The sequence below is a fragment of the Plecotus auritus genome (assembly GCF_963455305.1).
Source record: "Plecotus auritus genome assembly, chromosome: 15".
In the NCBI taxonomy this organism is placed as follows: domain Eukaryota; kingdom Metazoa; phylum Chordata; class Mammalia; order Chiroptera; family Vespertilionidae; genus Plecotus; species Plecotus auritus.
In genome coordinates, this window is record NC_137781.1 from 11,737,376 (window position 1) to 11,761,605 (window position 24,230).

General features: G+C 55.0%; 2 protein-coding genes across 3 annotated transcripts in view; one reads left to right on the forward strand and one right to left on the reverse strand.

The window, feature by feature from the left end:
• Positions 1-19,046, forward strand: part of SEMA4B (semaphorin 4B) — a gene marked incomplete at its 5' end in the record, with an annotated part of 46,156 nt that extends 27,110 nt beyond the window's left edge. The window contains 13 exon segments of the mRNA XM_080651414.1: positions 6,059-6,222; positions 6,406-6,468; positions 8,558-8,656; positions 9,503-9,614; positions 9,830-9,943; positions 10,126-10,277; positions 12,277-12,458; positions 12,574-12,724; positions 13,718-13,928; positions 14,033-14,148; positions 14,585-14,751; positions 17,029-17,114; positions 17,388-19,046. Coding sequence (XP_080507540.1) covers positions 6,059-6,222; positions 6,406-6,468; positions 8,558-8,656; positions 9,503-9,614; positions 9,830-9,943; positions 10,126-10,277; positions 12,277-12,458; positions 12,574-12,724; positions 13,718-13,928; positions 14,033-14,148; positions 14,585-14,751; positions 17,029-17,114; positions 17,388-18,118 — 2,348 coding nt within the window. The 3' untranslated portion in view covers positions 18,119-19,046.
• Positions 19,047-20,070: 1,024 nt separating this feature from the next.
• CIB1 (calcium and integrin binding 1) lies at positions 20,071-24,230 on the reverse strand. 2 transcript variants are annotated; one of them, XM_080651725.1, is made up of 7 exons: positions 23,973-24,230; positions 23,813-23,847; positions 22,695-22,803; positions 20,982-21,132; positions 20,755-20,873; positions 20,582-20,670; positions 20,071-20,338 (listed from the first exon to the last, which is right to left on the reverse strand). In XM_080651725.1, exons 1-7 carry the CDS (start codon positions 24,021-24,023, stop codon positions 20,317-20,319), a joined length of 576 nt encoding a protein of 191 aa, XP_080507851.1. In that variant the 5' UTR covers positions 24,024-24,230; the 3' UTR covers positions 20,071-20,316. The 2 variants fall into 2 exon arrangements, with proteins under 2 accessions (XP_080507851.1, XP_080507852.1); XM_080651726.1 differs by lacking the exon at positions 23,813-23,847 and having other exon boundaries at positions 20,077-20,338; positions 23,973-24,210.

A 24,230-nucleotide genomic window follows, 5' to 3' on the forward strand; every position in this document is an offset into this window, starting at 1 on the left:
CAGGATGGACGCAAAGGTTTCGTCCCACCTGGGAAAACTGGCCACAGCCTCAGGCGGCCTGGCTCTCTCGGTAGTGGGCTGACCTGCTAGTGGGGGGGAGGATGGCCCAGCGAGGCACCCGCCACCACACAGAGCAGTGTAGCAGCTAAAGAGGGACCCCAAGGTGTGCCAGCGCGCCCGGGGAGCCGAGCGCCCAAGCACCCCGTCCCTGTCACCTCTGCACAAACAGCACCCCGGAGCGAACACACAAGCACAGACAAGCCCTGCGGTGGGGCGCAGACACACACACACACACACACACACACACACACACACACACACACGGGCAAGCTCAGGCAGGGCCCACACAGACGTCTGTGCTGTGACTCTGGAGGGGACCTGGACACTGGCCACTCGGGGGAGACCATCACTCAGAGCACCACGGAACCGGGACCAGCTCACACACACACACACACGCGTGTGGCTGGCACCTCCCCACCTCGGAGCTGATGCCCTGAGACCGGCCTGGGCTCCGTGTGACCAGGTGCAGGCCTGGGTTGGCATCACTGGGCGCCAGTGTTTTAATTACGCAGGAGGACGAGGGAGGCGCTGCTCCCCCCGCCCCGCTCCCCGGCCGCGCTCACCGGGCTGGATTTTCCTGCAGGGCTCTGGCCTTTTGTTTTTGATCCACTCGAGCGCTGGTCGTGTGCCAGACGCCGCGCCAGCACTGGGTGGGTAGCGTGCATGCAGTCGTTTGGAGTAAGCAGTCAGCAAACGTGGCTCATTATGTGTGTTGTTATTTACATGCGTAATCTCATTCCTTCTCATAACAACCCCATGAGGCGAGGTGCTATTATCCCCATTTTACAGATAAGGAAAGTGAGGCTGCAAGACGTTAAGTGGCTTGTCCTGGTGGCAAAGGGAGCGTGAGTGCCAGAGGCAGGATTTGAACCCAGGTCTCTGCTTCTAGAGTCTGAACTCCTGATTTGTTTTTTGTTTTTTTGTATGTTGTTGTTGTTTTCGTTTTGTTTGTTAATCCTCACCCGAGGATATTTTTCCATTGATTTTTAGGGAGAGTGGAAGAGAGAGGGAAAGACAGAGAGAAACATCGATGTGAGAGAAACACATGGATTGGTTGCCTCCTGCACGCGCCCCGACCAGGGCCCGGGCCAGGGAGGAGCCTGCAACCGAGTTACGTGCCCTTGACTGAAATCGAACCCAGGACCCTTTGGTCCGCAGGCCGACGCTCTATCCACTGAGCCAAAATGGCTAGGGCTCTTGATTTGTCTCATTGGGACTCCAGTTAGGAAGCCAGCCCAGGGCAGGGAGACCATGGGGGGCAAGACCTTGAGGACTTTGAGTCTGAGAGGCCCAGGGCAGGGGGGCACAGGAGGATTCCCCCCGAGTGGGAAGCTGTGGTGTAAGGGGCCCTTCACTCAGCTCTCCGAGGCATTGGTGTCCCTGCGCCACGTCCCTGTGCTCCAATGCACCTGGAGTAGGGGCAGGGCCTTTGAGCAGCTGGCTGTGTGGAGGGCTGGGCTGGACCCGGATGAGCAGCTGGCACCCTGGCTGCCCCTCCAGCCGGCTGTGCTCTGTCTGCGTGACCCTTGACAATTTTCCCCTCCCTTCCAGGCCTGAGTGGGGCCCAGCTGCCACCTGGGCTTCAGCTTTTATCTCTGATGACCTTTGACATCTCTGTATTATCTGGGCGGATGCCAAGAGCAGCCTCCTGCCCAGACTTAAGTTACCCTCTGCAGGCAGACAGGCATGCGCACATTAGGGCCAGCCCTTGCTCTCAGGACACTGGAGGGATGCCAGCCACTTGCCCTGGTCTCACTGACTCCGCATGAGGCTGCTGTGAGTTCTGCATTTTCTGTGTTATCCCCGTGATACATATGAGAAAATCTAAGCCGAGTGAGGTGACCTGTGCACTGCCCTATGGAGGACCTTATGTGCTTCTCAAACTGTGGTTCTTGGGCCTTCTCCTCCACAATCACCGAGGAGCTTGTAAAACTGCACATTTTTAGGCCCCGTCCCAGGTCCATGGCATTGGAGCTGGAATGCCCAGTGTGGCTCAGTGGTAGATCGCCGACCCACGAACCAGGAGGTCACGGTTTGATTCCCAGTCGGGGAACATGCCCAAGTTGTGGGCTCGATCCCCAGTGTGGGGCGTAATTCTCTCTCATCATTGATGTTTCTATCTCTCTCTCCCTCTCCCTTCCTCTATGAAATCAATGAAAATCCTATATAATAAAGAGCTAATACACAAATGGTTGTCACGCCCTCACGCTGGGGCCAGAGGGCCTGAGGCCACGCCCCCCACGCTGGGGCCGGGGGACTTGAGGCTGTGCCCCCCCACTCAGCGGGGCTTGACGGGGGACCTGAGGCTGCGCCCCCCAACCCTGTGGGGCTTGATGGGGGTGGGGCCAGCCAGGTCTGGGTTTCGTGCAATTTCAAGGCACACGCGGGTGGGCGGGGACTTAACTCTGGGTCCCGCGGCACGCCACAGACTCTAACAGGAGGGAGATTTTCATATACATTTTACTAATTTTCTTTCATCTCTGACACTTCTATTATAGAGAAAGGGCAAATAGCAATATTAAAATATTTCTTCTAATTCCCTTTTTGAATTTCGTGCACCGGGCCACTAGTATACTTAATAAATAAATCAATCTCCCGGGTGATGTGGCAGACTATGGAAGGGTTCAGGAAGGAGACCTCCTGTGCCAGCCTCCCCCTGCAGACTCATTTTTTTTCGGCGTGGCTTTGTGTATGTTGCTTCATCTCTCTGAGCTTTGATTTCTCCATTTGCAAAGTGTGGAGAATAGCAGTCCCTACCTCCTGGGGTATGTTGCGCGCATGCAGAGTCAATATCTACGACACATTTAGCATGGCACCTTCCCGAGTGGACCTCTGGTGGCCAACAGGAGGGCACTCTTGAGGGGGGGCGGTTCTTCGCAGGCGCGGAGCACAGAAAGGTCAACTCCTCGGCTCATTGGCCTGAGCACGAGCAACATCCTTGGGACCAGAGTGTTGGGAAGTTTTGGTTGCGTGAAGCGGGAGGTTTGTGTTGGAAACTTCCCTCGGGCCTCCCAGTGTGTAGAGTGCCCATAGGAAGTGGCGAAGCGTCAGGAATGGGATGCTGGACTTTGGAGTTTAGAGAGAGGCCTTCACGTCTCCGACCACAGCTGCCCTGCAGGGTTTCAGCAGCAGAGTTCGGGCTCTTGAACATTAGGCAGGACTCTCCCCTGTGAATGGCCCCAGCAACCCAGTTCCGACTCCGGTTCTAGGCGGGAGGCTTGTCGCTGGTATGAGTTCCTCCTCTTGGATAGTGAGGATAAGGTAGCCTCGTTTCCCTTTTCTCCTCGGCCACTGGGAGGCTCGGCACTAAATGTATGCGGACCTGTGACCTCCTTATGGGAATCTGTCCTTCCTCTCTGGTGTCGATGTTTCCTTCAGATTTGTTTTTCCCCTCTGCTCCGACGTTAGTGTTTATGTTTCATTACCTTCTTTCCTTTGTGTTTTCCTCCCTCTTGTGGAACCAGGCTGGGGGTATGTAAAATCGCTCACCGTGGAAACGCACACGACGCCATTTTCCCAGCTGCTCTGTTGGCATGCGGCCGGCCTTCTGTGTCCTCTGCTTCGTGAGACCGTGTTTGTTTGCGTGGTCATAATCCACTGGGCGGTTAGGAGATGCCGGGGGTTGGGCAGGGTGGCTGCTTTCTGCATGTTTTCCTTTTCATATCAGCTGCTTAGAATTTTTAGAATAATTCCACTGCAAATCCATTAGTCACTCTGAGCACCAACAGTGCCCTGGTACTCCTCTTTATTTTTTATTTTTATTTTTTTAAATATATTTTATTGATATTTTACAGAGAGGAAGGGAGAGGGATAGAGAGCTAGAAACATCGATGAGAGAGAAACATCGATCAGCTGCCTCCTGCACACCTCCCACTGGGGATGTGCCCGCAACCAAGGTACATGCCCTTGACCGGAATCGAACCCAGGACCTTTCAGCCGCAGGCCGACTCTCTATCCACTGAGCCAAACCGGTTTCGGCATGGTACTCCTCTTTAATGTATTTCTTTTTAAAAATATATGTATATATTTTTATTGATTTCAGAGAGGAAGAGAGATAGAAACATCAATGATGAGAGGGAATCATTGATCGGCTGCCTCCTGCACTCCCCACACTAGGGATCGAGCCCACAACCCGGGCATGTGCCCTTCACCAGAATTGAACCCGGGACCCTTTAGTCTGTAAACCAATGCTCTATCCACTGAGCCAAACCAGCTAGGGCTCTAATGCATTCTTTGTGCATCACCTAAGTCCAACCTGTAGCGTCAAAAACGATAACACGTGAAAAAGGAAAAGAAATTCCCTGTAATCCTACCAGGGCTACCACTCTTCAGCATTTCAGTGATTCATTCTTCCCGATTTTTTCTCTATATTTATATCTTTACCATATTCAAAAAATAGAACCTAGCAAGACATACTACTTTATAACCTAGTTTCACTTAGTGGTATGTCATTAGTATATTTCCTTGTCATTACATATTCTCTAACAATGAAAGATATTTGAAATTTTTATCAAGGTACATGCACATAATTTTTTTTAAGTATAGGACTTGCTGTGAAAAGCAGTAACTGCCTCACTCTTGCCCAGCCCCAGACCTGGTTAAAAGGGGCAACGCTTTTCACTCACACTTCTTGTTACACAGTGGTTTTCTCTGTATAGGTAAGTAAAATGTTTATATCCCTATTTCTTGGCTTATCTAATTTGCTGCTGAAAAAAATAAGGCTGTCTAGCCCGGCCAGTGTGGCTCAGTGGTTGAGTGTCAAGCCACGAACCAGGAGGTCAGGGCACATACCTGGGTTGTGGGCTCAATCCCCAGTAGGGGGCATGCAGAAGGCAGCCGATCAATGATTCTCTCATCATAGATGTTTCCCTCCCCCTTCCTCTCTGAAATCAATACAAATATATAAAAAAAAAAGAAAAGAAAAGAAATAAGGCTGTCTGGCACTCAGACCCTTCCCACCTCCTCCAAACAGTTCCTGCCACTCTGTTTGGTTACCTTTGCAGTTTAAATTAATAGGCATAAACCTCAGTTCCTTGTTCCCCGTAATCGCTGACGGAATCTTGTGGCCCTTTGCTCTCAGAGGACGAGAGAGACTCCACTTCCCTAACTGCCCTCGCCCCCAGCGTCAGTGTCTGTCCGTTGTCCGCTCAGGCTCCTGAGGTCAAGGTTGAGCACATGAATGTCTAACAGCCATACATCTTCCATACATCCTCCTGGTCCCTGAGGGGCCGAGGGGTGGGCTGTGCTTGCCAGGCCTTCTCTCTGGGTCTGATGCCGCGTGAAGGAGAGTGTGAAATCCGTCTCCTTCCTTGTATTCTGACACGGGCTCAAACACCATCACTTTGTATTTTAGTTCCCATCATTTTATTTTATTATTATTTTTTTAATCCTCACCCGAGGATATTTTTCCATTGATTTTAGGGAGAGTGGAAGAGAGAGGGAAAGACAGAGAGAAACATCGATGTGAGAGAAACACATCGATTGGTTGCCTCCTGCACACACCCTGACTAGGGCCCGGGCCGGGGAGGAGCCTGCGACCAAGGTACGTGCCCTTGACCGGAATCGAACCCAGGACCTTTCGGTCCGCTCTATCCACTGAGCCAAACCGGCTAGGGCAGTTCCCGTCATAGTTTGACCAGGCCTTTCTAATGAAACTTCGCTTGTTTTTCTGGGGCTTCTGAAAAAGCATCATTTTTACCAGCTGCTGTGTTCTGTCCCGTGAAGTATGAGGGTTGATTTTCACACCCAGCCCCCTGTGCTGGGACATGGAGTTGGTTCTGATTTTTTTTTTATACAATTAACATTCTTTTCCGTTCATCTTCGTGCCTTTGTTTCTTGCATAATGTTTGCGAGGCGGGAATGCTACTCCCTGTCAGCCTGATCCCCTTGTCCTCGGTCCCTTGCCACCCACCGCCTTGCTGGGCTATGTTGGTTGTTCTAGAAGTTGGGTTTTGTGGGAGGGGTGGCCCCCGGCTAATGTCCATCTTCCTCTCCCCAGACTCTGAAGAGCGACCATTCTTCAGATTCCAAGCTGAAAACGTCTCCAACTACACAGCCCTTCTACTGAGCAGGGACGGGGAGACCCTGTACGTGGGGGCCCGAGAGGCCCTCTTCGCGCTCAACAGCAGCGCCAGCTTCCTGCCGGGCGGGGAGTACCAGGAGGTGAGAGACGATGCCCCCCGGGGCTGGGGAAGCTGGGCAGAGGATGGCAGTGGGGAAGGCGGACTGGAAGACTGACCTCCTGGGTCCGGGAATGATGCAAACAGAGAGGAGAAAGGAGTTGAGGGGGGTGGTTTTGGACCCTCCATTTCTACATGCACACTTACCTGCTGCCTCGTTCCCCAGCTGCTGTGGAGCGCAGATGCCGAGAGGAAATACCAGTGCAGCTTCAAGGGCAAGGACCCACAGGTGAGCCAGCACCTGAAGGCGGCCTGGGCTGCAGGTGGGATGGAGGGCAGTGGTCCTGGACCCAGGATGGAAGCAAGAGGGGGAGCAGGTGCAGCTGGCTGTTGTGGGCGGGCATAGGCTTTGGAGATGGCCAGACCTGGCTCTGAATCTTGGACCAGTAGATTTGCCGCTCTGGGCCTTAGTGTTCCCATCTGTGAAATGGGCATAGTAGCCCGGCCGGCGTGGCTCAGTGATTGAGCATTGAACCCGGAGGTCATGGTTTAATTCCTGGTCAGGGCACATGCCTGGGTTGCAGCTTGATCCCCCAGTGGGGGACGTGCAGGATATTTCCTTTCTGAAATCAATACAAATATATTAAAAAATAAAAATAAATAAAATGGGGATAGTGATGCCTGTCTCACGGTACGTACCGTGAGTGAGGATTCAGTGAGGTCATAGGTATAAGGCACCCAGCACAAAATAAGTGCCAGATGGACGTGAGCTTCCGGCAGGAGCAGCCACTGGGTGGGGACAGCAGTCGTGTCCCTCTGCAGATGGTGCCTCATGTGGCAGGTCTGACAGATCCTGGTTTGGTTTTGGCCAGACCAGTGGGTGCAGGTCTCATCCAGTCCCCGGGGTTCTTCTGGAGGACTCCCCATTATTCCCAGAGGCCGCCGGTCCTAAGTGCAGTGGGGGCAGCTAAGGAGACGGCAAAAGAGTGCCGGACTTGGGATCAAGACACAAGTTCAAGTGCTGACACCCCTGACTTCATCCATTCAGCACATAGTATCTTTAAAATAAATAAATAAATAAAAAAATATATGTATATGTATATATGTGTGTGTGTATATATATATATATATATATATATATATATATATATACATGTATATATATATATATATATATATATATATATATATATTTTTTTTTTTTTATTTATGGCAGTGGGGAAGGCGGACTGGAAGACTGACCTCCTGGGTCCGGGAATGATGCAAGCAGAGAGGAGAAAGGAGTTGAAGGGGGTTATATATAATTGATTTTGGAGAGGGAGAGAGAGAGAGAAATACCAATGATGAGAGAGAATCATTGATCGGCTGCCTCCTGCATGCCCCCCACTGGGGATCCAGCCCACAACCTGGGCATGTGCCCTTGACCAGGGCTCGATCATAGGTCGATGCTCAACCACTGAGCCACACTGGCTGGACAGCACTTGCTTTGTGCCCAGGTACTTTTAGACACTGGAGACTTCATTGTGAAAGAGAAGAACAGCAGGCAAAAAATCAGTCAATTGAAAAGGTAGTCAGGTTACACACTTCCTTCAAAAAAAGTGACATCTGAGCCAAGAGGAGAAGGCGGTGAGGGAGTTGACCATGGGGTACCTGGAGGAGGAGCAGGCCTGTGGGTTTTACTCTGAGTGGGGTGTTTGAGGAACCGCTGGAGGGCCGAGCAGAGGAGTGGCCTGGCCGGGCGTTTGTCAAGAGTGGTGGACAGTGGCCTCCACGCGGCGAGGACAGAGGGAGGGAGACCAGCGAGGGAGGGGAGGTGCTGGTGGCCTGGACCAGGGAGGGAGACGTGGTCATATTCCTGATGTATTGTGAAGGTGGGGTCTCCTGATGGGAAATGCCGGGTGTGCGAGGTGGGAATTTGAGGCTGGCTGGGAGGTTTGGGGCCTCAGCCGCCGAGAGGATGGTGTTGCCATTAATGAAAAGGAAAGACCTCGGAGGAGAAGGGTTTGGGGAGCTTTCAGAGGGTGGATGGGAGACGCTATTAGATACACTCTCGGAGGCTGCCCGTGAGTCTGGGGCCCGGCTTCAGGCCGAGTGTCTCCTGCTCTGGGCTGTGGCTTCCTCCCCATGTGGGTTGGGAGGGACTACCCGTTTGCACTGAGGACCTTCAGGGGCCAAGGCAGCCCAAGAGGAGGCATTTCCGTGCCTCACCCCAGACGGAACTAAAGGCTGCTGACCACAGAGCTGGCTGAGCCCCGAGGTCCCACCTATACACGTTTGTGGTCCCCGATTTGAGGCCTCACCCTCAGCCCTGGCCTTGGGTCTCGGTGGTGCCCCCTGGTGGCTGGCTTGAGCCTGACATCCTGCCCCTCTCTCCCCAGCGTGACTGTCAGAACTACATCAAGATCCTCCTGCCACTCAACAGCAGCCACCTGTTCACCTGCGGCACCGGGGCCTTCAGCCCCCTCTGCGCCTACATCGTGAGTGCCCCCCGCCCCCCCGCTGGCCCCGAATCTCCCCGCTTTCTGCCCCAGAGAGCCGCTCTCCAGCACCGCCCCCTGGTGTAGGGCAGGTCCCAGCGAGGCGTCTTGGTAGCTCCGGGCTTCAGGAGCCCTTGGCCCAGCCCCAGCTGAACGAGGAGCGCATGCAATCACCCAGGCGCCGCGATCCTGGCTGACCCACAGCTCACGCCCTGTAGATGCCTCACAGCCCGCCCTGTACACCCTCCTCACCCCTCACACCCATGTGTCTGCCCCCCACACACCTTAGCAGAGGCTCTGGCTTGGAGCACCAACCTGGAATCAGACATATCTGGGTTTGCATCATGGCGCTACCCCTTCCTGGCTCACATCTGTCTTTTTTTTAAAAAAAAAAAATGTATTTTTATTGATTTCAGAGAGGAAGGGAAAAGGAGAGAGAGAGAGAAATATCAATGATGAGAGAGAATCATTGATTGGCTGCCTCCTGAACACTCCTTACTGGGGATCGAGCCCACAACCTGGGTATGTGCCCTTGACCGGAATCGAACCCAGGACCCTTCAGTCCACAGGCCGCCGCTCTATCCACTGAGCCAAACCGGCTAGGGCTGGCTCACATCTTTCTAAGCCTCGTCTCCCCTCTGCCACCTGGGACTTCTGGCGCCCACCGTAGAGGTCACTGCCAGACGATGCGGGCACTGTGCCCTGAGCACTAGGATGGGGAGGACGGCCTGTCTGACCTCTGCCCCCTCCCCCTCCGAGTTGCCTTTCCCAGCATCCCCCGCCTTTCCTGCAGAGCCCACCCCTGCCCTGGTGTGCCCCTGAACCCCCCTGTCTGCTCCCCCACAGAGTGTGGAGAACTTCACGCTGGCACAGGACAAGGCGGGGAATGTCCTCCTGGAAGATGGCAAGGGCCGTTGCCCCTTTGACCCCAATTTCAAGTCCACGGCCCTAATGGTTGGTGAGTATTGGGGGCAGGATGGCCTTGTTGAGGCTCCATGGGGGGGCGGGGGTGATGTGCAGGTGTGACCTTGGGCTGCCCTTGGGTTCCTGCTCCCTCCTCTGTGCACCCCGAGTGAAGTGGGGAGGGCCAGGGTCATTGCAGGCTTATGCGGGGGGAGGGGGGGGAGGAGGCCCCGCCAAGAGGCCGTTCCCATGGGAATGTTTTCTTGGCAGATGGCGAGCTCTATACTGGGACAGTCGGCAACTTCCAGGGGAATGACCCGGCCATCTCCCGGAGCCAGAGCCGCCGCCCCATCAAGACCGAAGGCTCCCTCAACTGGCTCCAAGGTGAAGCCCTCCCCACTGCCCACCCGTGGGCAGGCCCAGGGGCCCTGGGAAGGGTGCTCCCCGCCTGCCTCCCACCCCCAACCCCGCCACCACCCCTCCAGGGCCTGAGAACAGAGTCTCGCCTGTTTGGGATGCCTGTTTGGGATTCCTGGGCTGACTCTGCTCCTTGCCGGCTCCCACAGACCCAGCGTTTGTGGCCTCGGCCTACATTCCCGAGAGCCTGGGCAGCTTGCAAGGGGACGATGACAAGATCTACTTCTTCTTCAGCGAGACCGGCCAGGAGTTCGAGTTTTTTGAGAACACCATCGTGTCCCGCATCGCCCGCATCTGCAAGGTGAGGGGGGGCCACCCAGAGTCCCCAAAGGCTCCCCCGGTCCAGGGTCAGGAAACGCCAGGAGGTCCTGCTTCTGTGACCTTCTCTTGACCTCCGGGAAGAATGGCTTAGCTAACGGCCTTTAAATCAAAATACCTCTTACTGTTTTCTCTTATGTGAACTACAGAACAGGAACGCACACACAGACATCACAAGATAGAGAGGCAGAGTAGCATCGCGATACAGAGTCGAGCCTCTGGGGCCAGGCTGCCTGCTGCTCAGCCAGCCCCTGCTGGTCGTGTAAACCTGGCACACTCCCCACCACCCCCCAGTTACAGCCCCCTGGTCTGTGCAATGGGAGCAATAGCCACACCTGGCTCAGGTTGTCGTGTGGACTGAATCCATGTAAAGCTTTTAGGCATGCGGTTGAATATTATGTCACATTCCTATCGCCCCACCATAAAAAGTGACCGCTGTTAACATTCTAGAACAGGGGTGGGCAAACATTTTGACTCGAGGGCCACAATGGGTTCTTAAATTGGACCGGAGGGCTGGAACAAAAGCATGGATGGAGTGTTTGTGTGAACTAATATAAATTCAAAGTAAAGCAGCGGAGGGGAGAGCAAGAGAACCCTCCGCTCTTTCGGCTCCGTGGGCTGGATAGAACAGCCGAACTGGCTGGATCCGGCCCGCGGGCCGTAGTTTGCCCACGGCTGTTCTAGAAGGTTCCTTGCTAATCGTTTTTTTTTGTTGTTGTTGTTGTTGTTTTGCATATGTGTAAATACATATATTTATACTAGAGGCCCGGTGCACGACATTCGTGCACTGGGGAGAGAGGGTCCTTCAGTCTGGCCTGTGCCCTCTCGCAGTTTGGGGCCCCTCAGGGCAGTGGTGGGCAAACTCATTAGTTAACAGAGCGGCAAACCATGGCTCGCGAGCATCAGTTTGCCAACCACTGCCTTAGGGGATGTCCACCTGCTGGCTTAGGCCTGCTCCCCACAGACATCCCCCAAGGGGTCCTTAGCTGCCAGCCGTGAGCCCGGCTTCTGGCTGAGCAGTGTTCCCCCTGTGGGAGCACACTGACCACCAGGGGGCAGCTCCTGCATTGAGCGTCTTCCCCCTGGTGGTCAGTGTGCATCATAGCGACTGGTCATTCTGCTGTTTGGTCAATTTGCATATTAACCTTTTATTATATAGGATTACAAAAAAACTATATCAAATAAACATACATTAAAACAACAGCAACAAAAAAGACTATTTACAAACATGACTTACATTGTAAATGCAGTTCTTCAGCTGGAAGTCATGACCTGTGTCCATATTTGCAGGGAGACGCCCCTTGGTCCTTTTTTGTGGGATTCCACAGAAAGCAAAGCACAGGCGTTCACTTAGCCCCGTGGCTGGCAAACTGTGGCTCGCGAGCCACATGCGGCTCTTTGGCCCCTTGAGTGTGGCTCTTCCACAAAATACCACAGCCTGGGCGAGTCTATTTTGAAGAAGTGGCGTTAGAAGAAGTTTAAGTTTAAAAAATTTGGCTCTCCAAAGAAATTTCAATCGTTGTACTGTTGATATTTGGCTCTGTTGACTAAGGAGTTTGCCGACCACTGTCTTAGCCCGCTGATGCACCTGCACCTTGCCTCCAGGTGTTCTTCATCTTTTCTTTTTTTAAAAATAAATATTTTTGTTGATTTCAGAGAGGAAGGGAGAGGGAAAGAAACATCACTGATGAGAGAGAATCATTGATTGGCTGCCTCCTGCACGCCCCCTACTGGGGATCGAGCCCACAACTGGGCATGTGCCCGGACCGGGAATCGAACCGTGACCTCCTTGTTCATAGGTTGACGCTCCACCACTGAGCCAGGCAGGCCAAGCGGGTGTTCTTGATTTTCAATGGAGCTCAGGCCTGGCTGTGACTTGCCCGCCCTCCCTGCGGTCCATCTCAGCTACTGTTGGGGAGGGGGCAGCGAGGAGCACCCAGCCCCCAACCTACGTGCCTGAGCGGCCTCTCTCCCTCCCCCAGGGCGACGAGGGCGGCGGGCGGATCCTGCAGCAGCGCTGGACGTCCTTCCTGAAGGCCCAGCTGCTGTGCTTGCGGCCCGGCGACGGCTTCCCGTTCAACGTGCTGCAGGACGTCTTCACGCTGAGCCCCAGCCCCGAGGACTGGCGTGACACCCTCTTCTATGGGGTCTTCACGTCCCAGTGGTAGGGCCGCCGGACCTGGCTGGGGATGGGAGGGTGAGGGGTGGCCAGGGCTGGGTCCGGGATCCCGCCTCATCCTGAGTCCCGGCTCTCAGGTTAATCGCCACTTCTTTTGTAGGCACCGAGGGACCACAGAGGGCTCGGCCGTCTGTGTCTTCAGCATGAAGGACGTGCAGAGGGCCTTCGACGGCTTCTACAAGGCGGTGAACCGGGAGACGCTGCAGTGGTACACTGTGGCCTACGAGGTGCCCACGCCCCGGCCCGGCTCGGTGAGGACTGCTCCCTGCACTGGGCGGGGAGCCGGGGGGTGGGGCCTCTCCCAGGCTGGGATCACTTGGCTCCTCCAAGTCTGTCACGTCTGTTTTCTCATCTTGAAAGTGGGGACAAAGCCCAGGCCTGCTTGTCCCGCTGGGTTAGATGTGACCGTAACTGTGGGGTGCCTTCCAAGCTGTGGGGGGCGGGAGGGGAGCAGGGGTGTCCCCATCCGGGCACTCACAGTACCTTTGTCATTGTGGCTCACGGTGCCTCCCCCTCGGCGGTGAGCGCCTTATTTATTTGAGTAATAAATGGCCAGGCCCCGAGAAAGAGTTTTCTTCTTTTAAAAAATAGATTTTTATTGATTTCAAAGGGAGAGGGAGAGAGAGAAACATCAATGAGAGAGAATCATTGATCGGCTGTCTCCTGCACGCCCCACACTGGGGATCGAGCCTTCAACCTGGGCATGTGCCCTGACTGGGAATCGAACCGTGACTTCCTGGTTCATAGGTCGATGCTCAATCACTGAGCCGCACAGGCCGGGCTAGAGTTCTTTCTCCTTTCCTTCCAGCCTGAGGGGCTTCCCCAGAGCAGACCTGAGCCAGGACATGGGTGTGTAGAGCACATCTCACCATTGCCCTACTGGGTGCTTATCCCCAACCCTTGAGCCTCATCTGTGGAGGATCACTCCTGGGTACCAAGTCTTAGGGCTCTTACAGAGAGAATCAGGCACTCACTGTGGGCACCTCATGCCCCCCCACTGGGACACCTGGTCAGCCAAAGGATGCTCACAGAGCAGGTGGTGTGGTTGTGCTGCTGGAGGCCTGGGGAGGGGCTGGGAGCATCACAGCAGGGACACTGGCCAGCGGGGCCCTTGGGTGCCCACAGCCTGGGCTTTGCCCCGTGGCTCCACAGACCTGCTAGTGACATGCCATGGCTTCCGAGGGTGGGCGGACATCCTGCCTCCCCTCGTGTTGCTGGCCTCACGCCGCCACCTTCTCCTTCAGTGCATCACCAACAGCACCCGGGAGAGAAGGATCAACTCGTCCCTGCAGCTCCCCGACCGCGTGCTGAACTTCCTCAAGGACCACTTCCTGATGGACGGGCAGGTCCGCAGCCGCCTGCTGCTGCTGCAGCCACAGGCCCGCTACCAGCGCGTGGCCGTGCACCGCGTCGCGGGCCTGCACCGCACCTATGACGTACTCTTCCTGGGTACCAGTGAGTGTCTGCGGCCAGGCAGGCCAGAGGCTGGGAGTGTGGCCGAGGGGCGTGGGGCGTGGGCACCGGCTCCGCCCGGGGCCTGAGCACTGTCCTTGCTGCAGAGGACGGCCGGCTGCATAAGGCGGTGGACGTGGGCTCCAGCGTGCACGTCATTGAGGAACTCCAGATCTTCTCGCCGGGGCAGCCCGTGCAGAACCTGCTCCTGGACCCCAACCGGGTAAGCAGGCGGCAGAGGCCGGTCAGCGCACCTGGGGTGCCCCTCTGCTGATAAGCTGTTAGGAAGTGGGTGTCCGGGCCCTAGCCTGTTTGGCTCAGTGGATAGAGCATTGGCCTGCAGACTGAAGTCTTGGGTTCGATTCCAGTCAAGGGCACATACTTCGGTTGCAGCCTCCTCCCCGGCTCCGGCCCTGGTTCCGGGTGCGTGCAGGGGGCAACCAATCGCGTCTCTCACATCGATGTTTCTCTCTCTGTCTCTCCCCTTCCCACTCTCTCTAAAAGCCAATGGGAAAATATCCTTGGGTGAGGATTTAAAAATAAATTTAAAAAATAGTGGGAGCATGGGAGGAGGCCCTGGGGAAGTGGCTCAGGTTGGGCACTGGAGCCAGGGGTGGCTGTGGGTGGTGGCCCTGGCTCTGATCCTCATGTCTGTGCAGGGACTGGTGTACGCAGCCTCACACTCGGGTGTAGTCCAGGTGCCCGTGGCCAACTGCGACCTGTACCGGAGCTGCGGGGACTGCCTCCTCGCCCGGGACCCCTACTGCGCTTGGAGCGGCAACAGGTGCCGTCACGTCAGCCTCTATCGCCCGGAGGCGACCTCCCGGTGAGAGTCCTGAAGGCCTTCCCCGTGTCCATCCCTGTGCGCGGCCTCGGAGCGCCTTCCCCGGCCCTCTGGGAATCCCCGCGCAGCTTCGTCTGCGTCCACTGTCCTGGTGTAATTATTATTTTTTAAAAACTAGAGGCCCAGGAGTAGGCCTTCCTTCCCCTGGCTGCCGGCACCGGCTTCCCTCTGGCACTCGGGACCCAGGCTTCGTCCAGAAGGTCGTCTGGAAGGACGTCCGGTCTAATTTGCATATTACGCTTTTATTATTATAGATTTTTATTCATATCAGAGAGGAAAGGAGAGCAGAAGTGAGATAGAAACATTAATGATGAGAGAATCATTGATCGGCTGCCTCCTGCACGCCCCATACTGGGGATTAAACCCACAACCTGGGCATGTGACCTGACTGGGAATCTAATTGTGACCTCCTGGGTCATAGGTTGACATATTTTAAGTGAAATTAGGACCTGCCCCATTTGTAGTGTTCTTGTTTTCTTTTTAATTATTTGAAGTGACCTAGTCAAAATAATACTTTTTTTTTTAAATATCTTTTATTGACTTTTTACAGAGAGGAAGGGAGAGGGAGAGAGAGTTAGAAACGTCGATGAGAGAGAAACACCCATCAGCTGCCTTTAAGGTACATGCCCTTGACCGGAATCGAACCCGGGACCCTTGAGTCCGCAGGCAGACGTTCTATCCACTGAGCCAAACCGGCCAGGGCAAAATAATACATTTTTTAAAGTTGTTTTTAAAATGACTTGTTTGGGTTATAAAATATTTGTATAGAAAACTTACAAATAGAGATAAGCCCAATCAAAATATAACTACCCCTAACCCACCACCCGGAGAGAATCACGGTGAGAATTTGATGTATACCCTCCAGACTTTACTCCGTGCGTGTAAAATAAAAGAGCATGTATTTTAAGTGACAACAACACCGGCCCCACTTATCGTGTCCCCGCTTCCCACAGGGGGACCCCAGTGCCAGCTTTGTATTTCACAAAACCACATGTGAATACACACAGGGACACGGGGAGGGACACACCACACACGCTCCCTGTCGTGGCCCCTGGATGCTGGTTTCCACAGTATCTTCAGCCTTTGTCCTGGTTTGAATCGCTCTGAGGTTCTTTGTTACATTTTATGGAACAAGTCCGTGCGTGGGCATGGATTTTAGAGAGACGGCTGTCTGCCCCGTCTGGGTGGCTCGGTTGGAGGGTCATCCTGTACAGCAAGCATTTCAAACTGACAGGCTCACACGGGCCCAATAAACAAGGTGTAAGTGTATGTGGCCGCAAAACAACAAAATCTTCAGTTTTCATAGAAACGTAGGTTTATTTCAATAGAGACATGCTGAATACAAAGGGCTGAAATAAATGAGTCATCGGTAACATAAAATCATAGGACATTTTAATAAAAATTAATATTTTTTTCTTGAACACTCACTTACCAGACACTGAATAACTGTACAAATGAATAAGCATAAGGCAAATAAACCTATTTTTCTTGTTCTCCGAAAGCAACGTATTTCCTGTTGCGCACACAAAACAAGTCAGTCCAAGACTAATGACGTGGCCATCGGCTGCTAAAATATTCACTGCTGGTATTAGTGGAGGGAAATGGTGCGCCTGCGCGTAAGGGAAATGAATGCAACACGACGATAGTAATCAGTCATTAGCGAACCTTGTAGTTCGTTATTAATTATGTGTAACAGGATATTGTAAAAATTAAGTCACGAAATTTTTATTAAAACATTTCTTACATACCGTTATATTGGCTGGGCCGCAAAAATATTCATTGTGGGCCGCATGCGGCCGTGGGTCGTGCGTTTGACATGCTTGCTGTACACCAAAAGGTTGTGGGTTCAATCCCTGGTCAGGGTGCATCTGGGAGGCAACCAATCAATGTTTCTTTCTCACATCAGTGTTTCTATTCCTCTCTCTCCCTCTCCCTTCCTCTCTCTCTCAAATCAATAAACATATCCTTGGGTGAGGATAAAAAAAAAAGACAGACACACACACACACAGCTATATACATACAGAGCCAGGTGTCCTTCCTGTTTAAGGCTCTTTCTGCTTTTGTAATGCAGGGGAGTATTACAGTAACTTTTATTTGAAATAAATACTGGGAAACAGGAGATGCTGGCCTACCTTTTACCCCTACTCTGGGCCTGGTGGTCCCTGAGCTCCGGGCCCTTGCCTCCAGGGCTGCACCTGGGGGTAGGGGTGCAGATCCACGGGGCATCCTGGCCTATCCCAGGCTCTCTTTGGTCCTCAGGCGGTGGATCCAGGACATCGAGGGGGCTAACGCCAGGGACCTCTGCAACACTTCCTTTGTCAAGCCCCGGATTGCTGTACCAGCAGGTAAGGTGCCCGTCAGAGGATGGAGGGAGGCAGGGGCCAAGTTGCTTAGAAGGCTCCTGAATTCAGGCACTGGCGGGAGTAAAATGCCTTTCCTCCCGTCCTCGTCCCTCCAGCCTGCAGGCGAGGCCCTGGGAAGTGAAAGTCACAATCCTCGGAGTCCTCAGAGTTGCCACTGTGGCATGATGGGCACTGCCCGGCGGGAGGTGGGTGAGCTGGGGCTGTGGTGCCCGCCAGGCCCCCTTGGCCCCATGTCTGCGCCTCTCCTGCCCGCAGGTGAGAAGCCGTGTGAGCAAGTCCCGTTCCAGCCCAATACGGTGAACACCTTGGCCTGCCCCCTGCTCTCGAACCTGGCGACGCGGCGCTGGCTGCACAACGGGTTGCCTGTCAATGGCTCGGCCTCCTGCCGGGTGCTGCCCACGGGGGACCTGCTGCTGGTGGGCAGCCAGCAGGAGCTGGGGGTGTTCCAGTGCTGGTCGCTGGAGGGGGGCTTCCAGCAGCTGGTGGCCAGCTACTGCCCAGCGGTGTTGGACACGGCGGCAGACCGGCAGGGGAAAGGGCCCGTCATCATCAACACGTCGCGGGTGAGTGCACCGGCCCACGGCAAGGCCAGCTGGGGCACGGGCCGGTCCTACTGGACCGAGTTCCTGGTGATGAGCGTGCTGTTCGTGCTGGTCATGGTGCTCCTGATCTTATTCTTCCTCTATCGGCACCGCGATGGCATGAAGGTCTTCCTGAAGCAGGGGGAGCGTGCCAGCATGCACCCCAAGACCCACCCGGTGGTGGTGCCGCCCGAGACCCGGCCGCTCAATGGCGTCGGTCCCCCGAGCATCCCGCCGGACCACCGAGGCTACCAGGCCCTGTCGGACAACTCCCCGGGGCCGCAGGTCTTCACGGAGTCCGAGAAGAGGCCGCTCAGCATCCACGACAGCTTTGTGGAGGTGTCCCCGGTGTGCCCCCGGCCCCGGGTCCGCCTGGGCTCTGAGATCCGGGACTCGGTGGTGTGACAGCCGACTTCTAGAGGAGGCCACCCTGGCTTCAGGAGGCCGTGGATGCTCAGAGGGGTCGGCTGGACTCTGCTCTTAGTGGCGCACGGCGCTGTGCCCAGCCCTCCGGAGCGGGGGCGCCAGCTGGCCGGCGGCCCTTCGAGGAGTGAAGCCCCTCCAACCCAGATGCCATGTCCCCGGGAAGAAGGGCGGGCGCCTGCCTAGGTGGGCAGAGCAGTGCTCCTTATTAAGCTGAGCCTTTTGTGTAAGAAAACCACTGAAAATGTGAAACGACAATGACACCACACAATGCCACGTGCACGGCCGCTCCAGCTCGCAGCCCCCAGCCTCGGGGTCTCGCCCTCGGGGCGTTGGAAGCATCCACCATGGTGGGTGCAGACAGAGGTGGGAATCTCGGACCCGCTGGTCTCTGCCTTATGCTACTGCCACGGGCGGCACGTCGCTGCTGGGCCAGGGGCCGGCTCAGGCTCCGTGGGTCCTGCCTGGCCACTGGCCAGGTTGTTACAGCCACCATCCCGTCACCTCAGGGACCAAGGGCTACGCTGGCACTGCGGCCCTCACGGGGCCCTGGGCTCGAGCCACCTCTGGACCTTTCCGGCCTGTATCAGGCCGTGGCCACGTGACAGCAGGCAGTGAGCTCAGGAGTTACGACGATGTTCACCTTCCCCTCGGAATTCTAGGAAGAGACTGTTGTTGGCTGCCTTCCTCTGTCCAGACTGAAACCCGCGTCCGCCGTCCCGGATCCACCCAGCGCGTCTTCGGGCCCAGTCCTCCTTCACCCCCACACTTTACCTGCCTCCGATCTGAGGGATTTGACACTGCCCAGCACAAGGGCCTGAATTTATGTGGGTTTTATATTTTTTTTAAGTCAGATGCACTTTACATTGTTTTGTTTTTTGTATTTTAAATAAAACCTAAAGAACTGAAATTGAATCGTGGCCCTTCCTCTTAGACTGTTGACCTAGCCATGGCTCAGTGGGTTTGGCTCAGTGGATAGAGCATCAGCCTGCAGACCAAAGGGTCCCAGGTTCGGTTCGGGTCAAGGGCACGTACCTGGGTTGCAGGCTCTTCCCTGGCCCAGGCCCTGGTTGGGGCTCATGCAGGAGGCAACCAATCGATGTGTTTCTCTCACATCGATGTTTGTCTTTTCCTCTCTCTTCTACGCTCCCTAAAAATCAATGGATGAGGATTAACAAAATAAAACAGATATAAACTGACTAAATAGAAGGGGAAAACAATTTACTAAAGTAAAAATAAAGAAATTAAAGGACTTGCTTTTTGAGGTTGGTCTAATCTTCTGAGTTCTGGGGGTTCTGAATCTACTGTTTCCAGGGGCCAGGGGGCCAGAGCCAGCCCAGTCTGCCCACCCACATCTCAACCCCTTCCTCTGGTTAGGGGTCGGGGCACAGGGAACAGGGTTTTTTATTTCACTCTTAAAATTTTTTTTTTAATTTTTAAAATGCTCATACAGTGAATTCTTTTTTTTTTTTTAAATGTGTATATATATATATATATATATATTTTTTTTAATAGATTTCAGAGAGGAAGGGAGAGAGAGAAACATCAATGATGAGAGAGAATCGTGGATTGGCTGCCTCCTGCACGCCCCACACTGGGGATCCAGCCCAACAACCCAGCATGTACCTTGACCGGCAATCAAACCGTGACCTCCTGGTTCATAGGTTGATGCTCAACCACTGAGCCATGCCGGCCAGGCTACAGTAAGTTCCTTTTTCTTTTGGTAAACAGCTCTATAATGTTAATGTAGAAATTCATATCACCACCACCACCATCAGGATTCAGCGGGTTCCCTCCCCCACGGACCCCTCCCCCCCATATTCAGTGCCACACTCTGCCTTCCTGCTGGTCCCTTCTCTAGAGGCTCGTCAGTCCCGGGACAACCGAAGTCTCCTAGAAGTCCAGTCCTTCCTCATCACCAGCATTTCCAGTATCACACACAGGATCAAAACGTCTTAACCTTTATTACTGATCAGTAGAAACAGAGCGGTGACAATGGCAGTGAGAAGGGGTGAGGCACTGACTTGGAGCGCCCTTCCCTGCCTGGGACAAGACTTCACAGTGCCAGCTCCACCGGGCCAGCTCGGCCGGCCCTGGCAACACAGGCGTAACCTTGGCCACAGCTCAGCAGTGTCAAGGTTATTCTACGGGCGGCTGGGAAACCGGCTGTGTGGCTCCTGTCACAGGACGATCTTGAAGGAGCTGAACAAGAGAACAGTGGGTTTGATTTGCTGCTGGAAGAGGAGGGTGAAGACTAAACCCAAATGCACCCACCTCTCCCCCAAGACCCTTTGGAATGGGCTGTGTCTCATGTCTGTCAGTCCCCTTTGGGAGAAGAGCTACCCTGAGATATTCAGAGGAGGCGGGGGGGCTTTCCTCGGCACCCCCCCCCCCCACCCCATAACAACATCCTAGACCCAGATGCCACAGGCGGGACAGTCATACCTGGCAAAGTCCGGTGAACGGGAAATAACATGCTGGAACTCGGAGAGATTGATGGTCCCATCCCTGTCGATGTCGGACTCTTCCAGGATCTGGGCAAAGGGAGAGTGTCAGGCCCCAGCCCTCCCTCGGCCCCCGGCCTGGCCCGGCCCGCCCTGCTGGGCCCAGCTGCTCACATTGTCAATGAGCTGTTTCATCTCGGAAGCACTGAGCCGTGTGTCCTCGCCCTCTCCCGTGAGGCAGTTCACGAGCTGGCTTAGGTCTTCTCTGTTCAAGGTTCCATCATCGTCGAAATCTACAGAGCAGACACGGGGAGCGCCAGGATGACCCCAGCGCCCGGGCAGCCCCAGCCGAGAGACCCCTAGGAAGGCCCTGTGCTCCGCTAGGCTCCCTGCGTCCTCACCGAAGATGCGGAAGGCATAGTGGGACTTGATGTCTGGCGTTGCTGTGTCACTGAACACGCTGAGGAGGTCCAGGAAATCCTCAAAGCTCAAGCTGTCTCGGGCGGGGGAGGTTGAGAAGACCCTGCAGATGCGCTCCCTGAAGGGGTTGGCCTAGGAAGAGAGCCTCCGTCAACGCCACAGGATGCAGCCTGGGTCGCACTCAAGCCCCACAGGGACCGGAGGGGACAGGTCCCAGAACCCGCACCATGAGCGCGGGGTGGGGGTGGGGGTGGGGAGAGAATGACCAGTGCTTTCTCGAAGGCAGGAGGACCAGTGACATCGCTGGGGAGGGGCAGGGATGGCTACTGGGAATCTGAGGCTAACCCATAGGTAGGCCTGGGGGCAGAGAAGGAAGAGGGAGGCATCCTAAGCAAAGAGAACATTTAATTAAACACGTGTTGTGCCCTAGTCCGTTAGGGTCAGTGGACAGAGCGTCGGCCTGGGGACCAAAGGGTCCTGGGTTCGATTCCGGTCAAGGGCACAAACCTTGGTTGCAGGCTCCTCCCCTGGCCTGGGCCCTGGTTGAGGCTCATGTGGGAAGCAACCAATCGATGTGTTTCTCTCACATTGAAGTTTCTCTCTCTCCCTTCCCGTCCCTTCCACTCTCCCTAAAATTCAATGGGAAAATATCCTCGGGTGAGGATTAACAAAAAAATAAATAGCCCGCCGAAACCGGTTTGGTTCAGTGGATAGAGCATCGGCCTGCAGACTGAAGGGTCCCAGGTTCGGTTCCGGTCAAGGGCACGTACCTTGGTTGCGGGCACATCCCCAGTAGGAGGTGTGCAGGAGGCAGCTGATCGATGTTTCTCTCTCATCGATGTTTCTAACTCTCTGTCCCTCTCCCTTCCTCTCTGTAAAATATCAATAAAATATATATATATATATATATTTTTAAATATATTTTATTGATATTTCACAGAGAGGAAGGGAGAGGGACAGAGAGTCAGAAACATCGATGAGAGAGAAACATCGATCAGCTGCCTCCTGCACACCCCCCACTGAGGACGTGCCCGCAACCAAGGCACATGCCCCCGACCGGAATCGAACCCGGGACCCCTCAGTCCGCAGGCCGACGCTCCATCCACTGAGCCAAACCGGTTTCGGCTCAATAAAATATATTTTAAAAAAAAAAATAAATAGCCCTAGCTGGTTTGGCTCAGTGGATAGAGCATCAGCCTGTGGACTTAAGGGTCCTGGGTTTAATTCCGATCAAGGGCCCATGCCCAGGTTGCAGGCTCGATCCCCAGTAGGGGGCATGCAAGAGGCAGCTGATCAGTGATTCTCATCATTGATGTTTTTCTCTCTCTCTCTTTCTCTCCCTCTCTGAAATCAATAAAATATATAAAAATTCATTCATTCATTCATTAAAATAAACACCTGTTACAGGCACTAGGCCAAGCCCTTTGCATTTTCACAGCCCTCAGGAGAGGCAATCAGCCTCTGGAAGAGGGTTTCTCAAACTTGAAGGCGACTCAACTCCTCTTAAAGGACCAAACTTCTTTTGACGCGCCAAGAATGTGTTTCTAGAATCTTGATTTGAAAAACACCATTCGAGATCATTCCACCGGGTGATTTAGGTAAAGCCCTCGTCCCTGGGGACGTTAGGGCTAAATAGAGGAAAGACCAGAATGGGTCAGTGACTGCCTGACGGGAGGGGGGGGGGGGGTTGGCACCTTGAGCTCTGGAAGGCTGAAGATCTGCTCCAGGGACACTCGTGCCTGCAGCGACTCCTCCATGCTCCGGTGCTCCTGGGGAAGCAGCTCACAGAACCGCCTGTGGGCTCTGGCACAAGCAGGGGAACCTGTTGGCCCTCCTTCCTGTGTGTATTACCCCGTTACACACCAGGTGAGGCGCCAAGCTATGCAGAGAATTTCTAAGTTATCAGGCTTGATAAGCCAACGGGAGCTATGTCACAAGACAGTACATACAGGCTGGGAGCTCGTTCTTGCAATGGGTATTTACTGAAGACCTACTGTGTGCCGGGCCTTGAGCACACAGTAGGTCCCTGAGGGGTGGAGAGGTTGGGGTCTGGAGCCAGAAGTTGGCTCAGATGAACTGGGAGAAATAAGCAAAACTCCAGGAATCTCCTGCTCCTCAAGGCCTCCCTCTTTTAAGCAGTTACCTTGAACTGAACTATCTCCTCCCCAGCACCACCTCCTCGCCACTGGGATTACTTTAGCCAAGGGAAGCCCTGGCCACGTAAAGCTGGCAAGTGGCTGGAAAGGGAGTTCCAGCCCCAGTTCAAATCCTTTCTGGGGATGTAATAGTCTTAGGCAAGTTGCCAGCCTTCTCCGGACCTGTGTCATTGTCCCCTCCCTCCCTCGGGAGGATTAAAGTAGATGTAATGTAGGCTGATTTAGCACCGTGCTTGGCACAGGGTAGGTGCTGAAGAAGCTTTAACGGTTACTGTATTATTCAGGTAAGGTTGGGAGAAGGAACCACGCTCCCCAAGGCTTCTCTGGCTTTGCCGGTCGGCAGTCAGACGAGAGCCACAGCAGACCCCGACGGACCGCTGGACCGGGGCTGGAGGTTCTGTTATGCAGAAGTCAGGGGAGCGCAAGGTCAAAGGGCGCCCAACTTTGGCTGCAGACAGCACAGCTGGGCCCCCAGAGTGGGTGGGGCGCAGCCCAGGCTCGACGGCTGGGGCGCGGGACTCCGGTTCCGGCTCAGCCGCCGACCTCCAGCGGCCCCTGCCGCTCCCTCGGGGAGGCCTCAGTTTCCCTGTCGGTAAGACAGCCCCCCGAAGCCGTTTCTAGAGGGTCCCGGTGGCGAGGTTCAGAGCGGCACTTACAGAAGGATCTCCTGCTTGGTCAGGAACGTCAAGTCCTGGAAGGCAGGCAGGACCGAGGTCAGCGGGCCGCCCGGAGGCCGAGCCCGCCCCGCCGCCCGCTCCGGGACCCGTTCCCGAGCGCAGGCCCGCGCGCGAGCTCCCCGGGCCGCATCCCGCGCACCTGGTACTCAGCCAGCAGCTCCTTGGACAGGCGGCTGCCCGAGCCCCCCATCTCCGAGCCGCGCGCACAGTTCCGCCAACTCGTCTCGGGACGCCGGCAACTTTCTCACTTCCGCCCTCGGGCCGCGTCACCGCCCCGTCCCCGCGGCAACCGCCCCTGAGGGGGGGCCCCCGCCCCCGGGCCCGCCTCCTCCTTACAGCGCCCAGAAGTTCCCCGCGGGGTACAGACGCCGGGTCCCCGCTCTGGGCGGTCCCTGGC

Coding starts and splice junctions, on each gene's coding strand:
- CIB1 (XM_080651725.1), bottom strand. CDS start 24,023: ATGGGGGGCTCGGGCAGCCGCCTGTCCAAGGAGCTGCTGGCTGAGTAC. Junction 22,804..23,812: donor ACCAAGCAGGAGATCCTTCT/GTAAGTGCCGCT, acceptor TGCTTGTGCCAG/AGCCCACAGGCGGTTCTGTG. Junction 20,671..20,754: donor TGAAACAGCTCATTGACAAT/GTGAGCAGCTGG, acceptor CCCTTTGCCCAG/ATCCTGGAAGAGTCCGACAT.